General features: G+C 64.4%; 1 protein-coding gene across 1 annotated transcript; it reads right to left on the bottom strand.

The window, feature by feature from the left end:
• Positions 1-1,547: 1,547 nt before the first annotated feature.
• LOC101344050 (small integral membrane protein 10-like protein 2A) lies at positions 1,548-3,056 on the bottom strand. The gene is made up of 2 exons (XM_004380978.2): positions 2,521-3,056; positions 1,548-1,714 (listed from the first exon to the last, which is right to left on the bottom strand). Exon 1 carries the CDS (start codon positions 3,054-3,056, stop codon positions 2,820-2,822), a length of 237 nt encoding a protein of 78 aa, XP_004381035.1. The 3' UTR covers positions 1,548-1,714; positions 2,521-2,819.
• Positions 3,057-3,296: the final 240 nt, after the last annotated feature.

The raw sequence follows: 3,296 nt of genomic DNA, 5'->3' as shown, positions 1-3,296 counted from the left end.
GTGCAGGGGGTGGGGCTTCCCTGCAAGAGGTGGAGGGGGGTCTCTGAGAGCTGAGGGCAGGGACCCCTGAGCTCTGCCCCTACACATTTCTCCTGGAGGGAAAGGGGTGTGCTAGCCCCCAGGTCGCTCCTTGTACAGGAAGCTCACGCCGCAAACAGCTCTGTCCCCACCACACCCACACACACCCACACACACCCACACACACCCACACACACCCACACACACACACTCACTCACACTCACATACACTCACACACACACTCACTCACTTAGCCTGCAGAGCTTCCCGCTTGCCACTCTCAGGGCTCTCCGTTCCAGGTTGGTCCAGGAAGAGGCTGGACCTGAGGTTCGTCACCCGGAGGAGGAAGCCTGGGTCTGAAAGGGCCATATCTGTGGGTCAGACCCAAGAGGCCCCTCGCTCCTTCTCAGCCCCGTGTGACTCTTCTCTCACGAGGCTGCCCATCCTCGGAGATCTGTGGATGGAAACAGTGGGCTGCGAAGCACCCGAAAGTGGTCCTGGATGGAGTGGGTGAGAGGGACCACCCAGACTGGGGGCTCCTAGGAGACTTGGCACAAGGACGGAAGCCATCGGGCCCTGGCTGTGGGGACTGCAGGGGCCGGGCTGAGGCAGGCAGAGGTCTTTTTCCAGGCCCTCGTCTCCAGCTGGGCAGCTGAGGAGGGAAGATGGTGACACAGGACCTCTCTGTCCCTGGGCTGCCTAGGCTGCTGCAGTTCCCAATCCCAGGGCCTCTGAGTACTTGGGCTGCGAGCAACCAGAGCCAGAGGTGTGGGTGCAGGGAGGGGTGGGAGGCCAGGGCTGCTCACTGCTCCCCTCGGGCTAGTTTGGAATGCCAGTTAGCAGCACACCCAGGGCCTACCAGGACCAGGCCAAGCCCACCTGGATGAGATTCTCCAGTGTGATCCTGGGGGTGGGGGCCGTGCCTGGGGACAGAGAGACAGAAGTCACACCACGGGTCCCAGCCCCATCCCACCCTGGGTTTATCCCTTCACCTTGCTGGTTACAGTATGTCCCCAGAAGCTGAGCCACAACCCCCGTCCAAACCCACCACCGCCACCCAAGTTACGTGGCTTGTGCCACCCAACTACTGAGGAGCCCTTGGTCAAGTATGGGGTGAGGTGGGGAAACTAGACTAGGGGTGAGGCCCTTGGCTCCCAAGGGGGTTCTGGGACTCATCTCTCCTGTCCCCCTTCTCAGCTCAGACTGTCCTCCTGGTCTTCCCGTGACCTTCCATGCCACCCCAAGGAAGGTGAGCTCCCAGGTCTCCTACCCCTGGACCCCTCTCTCTCTAGGGCCTCTGGGAGCCCTGTGCTCCCCTCCCCCATCCCAAGGTGCCTGGGGAGGGGAGTGGTGAAGTGCAGGCCTAGGGGCAGATTCTGCTTCCCACTTCCTATCCATGTGACAAGGGGCAAGTCCCTCCCTTCCCCCTCCCTGCCCCCCAGAGCCCCAGCTTTCTCAGTCCTAAGTGTGCTTAGGAGACCTCAGTGTCCAGGTCACAGGGTCCCGGCCTTCCTCATGCCAGAACTGGATCACGGGGCAGCCCTATCCCGGCCTCTGCTTGCTGGGCCTCTGTGGCTGCCTCCGTCAGGCCTCCATTCAGCTGCTCCTTGGGCAGCCTCAGGGCCGGGGGGCCCTGCAGGGATTTGGCTGTCTCAGGCAGAGCAGGGGAGGGTTACCACCTACACACCCCCATTCCTGAAAGAGAAAAAGAGATGGAAACTTGGTGCTGCCTCCCACCCAGAGAGTCCTTGTGTCCTCCCGTGCTGTCCCTCCAGCCCTCTACTCCTCCGCCTCCCCTCTGCCTCCTGGCCCCAGCCTGAGGCGCTGCTGTCTGGCCAGGAGAACCTCCCCTCCCCCCTCCACAGGCCCACAGTGGGCTGTCCACGCTGGAGGGTGGACTTCTGTGGCACTGGGAGGGTGCTGAGATGCAGGAACGACAAATTGTGCGGCAAGGGACAGTCTTTCCCCCTCTCTCCAGTCTCCAAAGACAGAGCTTTGGGGGTGCCCTCAGGTAGGGGGTGGGGCAGGAAAAGTGGCAGTAGGCACAAGCAGAGCCCAGTGCCCCGACCCAGAGACAAGGCGGGAGGCCGCTTTGTGAAGGGCCAGGGATGCAAAGGGGGTTAGATCTGGGGTCTGGCCAAGAACAGATCATCCTTCCTATCGGCCTCCCTCTCTGCTGTCACTCCCCCACGTTCAGATGACACCATGGGGCCTCTGGGGGCAAGGGTAAGGAACTGGGCCGTGGGTGGCAGGGAGGCCCCATCTCTCCTTGCAGGTTGACCCTCCGGAAGCTGATGCCGTCGCCCCTCACCCCATCTCAGAGTCACTGGAAGGGAGTAGGGGACAAGGCGTTGGCCTTACCTTTCCTGGCTCGCTGCTCTCCACGCCGCTTTCCCCGCCACCTTCCATGCGTGTCTCCCCAAACCACCCAAGGCCTTATGGTCTAGATTCATCGTCACTGCCTCCCTCCGCCCCAGTTGCATCCACCCTCTCTCTCCTACCTTTTGGGTCTGGACCAGTCTAATCAACTTGCTGTTTTCTCCAAAAGGGCGCTTTTTTTTTTCGCCTCACAGAGGCAACAGGTCGCCGATGAGCGGGCCTGTGTGAGTTTCCGTGCGATGTCGCGGCGGCGGCACGTGTGGGCATTCAGGCCGGGCTCGGTGGCCGTCCTCCCGCAGGGGCCACAGTCGCGGGCCCGGCCCGCCTCCCTCCTCCCTCCGCAGCGGCCGCGCAGTCTTTCATGCGGCTGCCCGGGCCACGGCGGGCGGGCGGATGCGGGACCCCAGCCCGGCCCCGCGGCTCACTCGATGCGCACCTGCAGGCGCACGTTGAGCATCACGGAGGCCACGACGTAGAAGTAGGGAAAGTTCGTGCGCAGCCGCCAGGCCAGGTCGAAGAAGGTGATCAGCGTGCGCGTGAGCCCCTTGCAGAAGGCGCCGTACGAGCCGCGAGCCGCGACCCAGCGTGACAGCCGCACCGCCAGGCCCGATAGGGCCGCCGCCGCCGCTGCCGCCGACAGGGCCGCCGACGCCGCCATGGGCGCGGGCCCCGCCGACCCCCGAGAGCAAGAGCAGCGGGAGCCGCGCGGAGCCTGGGCGCCCTCCCTCCCTCCTTGCCCGCAACCTCTCCTGTGCGCCTCTGCTCCCCCGGCTGCCTCCACAGCCCCCTCCTCAGTCGCTAAAGGGCCGTCCCGTCGCCTCAGCCCCGCCCCTCGCCGTCTCCCCAAGTGGCCGCCCGCACCGTAGCTCCACCCCTTTCCGGGCTCCACAGAGCTGCG

Source organism: Trichechus manatus, unplaced genomic scaffold (assembly GCF_000243295.1).
Source record: "Trichechus manatus latirostris isolate Lorelei unplaced genomic scaffold, TriManLat1.0 scaffold00079, whole genome shotgun sequence".
NCBI lineage: Eukaryota > Metazoa > Chordata > Mammalia > Sirenia > Trichechidae > Trichechus > Trichechus manatus.
This window is presented reverse-complemented; position numbering and strand designations above follow the sequence as displayed.

What these genes read in the sequence shown, in the direction of transcription:
- LOC101344050 (XM_004380978.2), bottom strand. Translation starts at nt 3,056, where the DNA reads ATGGCGGCGTCGGCGGCCCTGTCGGCGGCAGCGGCGGCGGCGGCCCTA.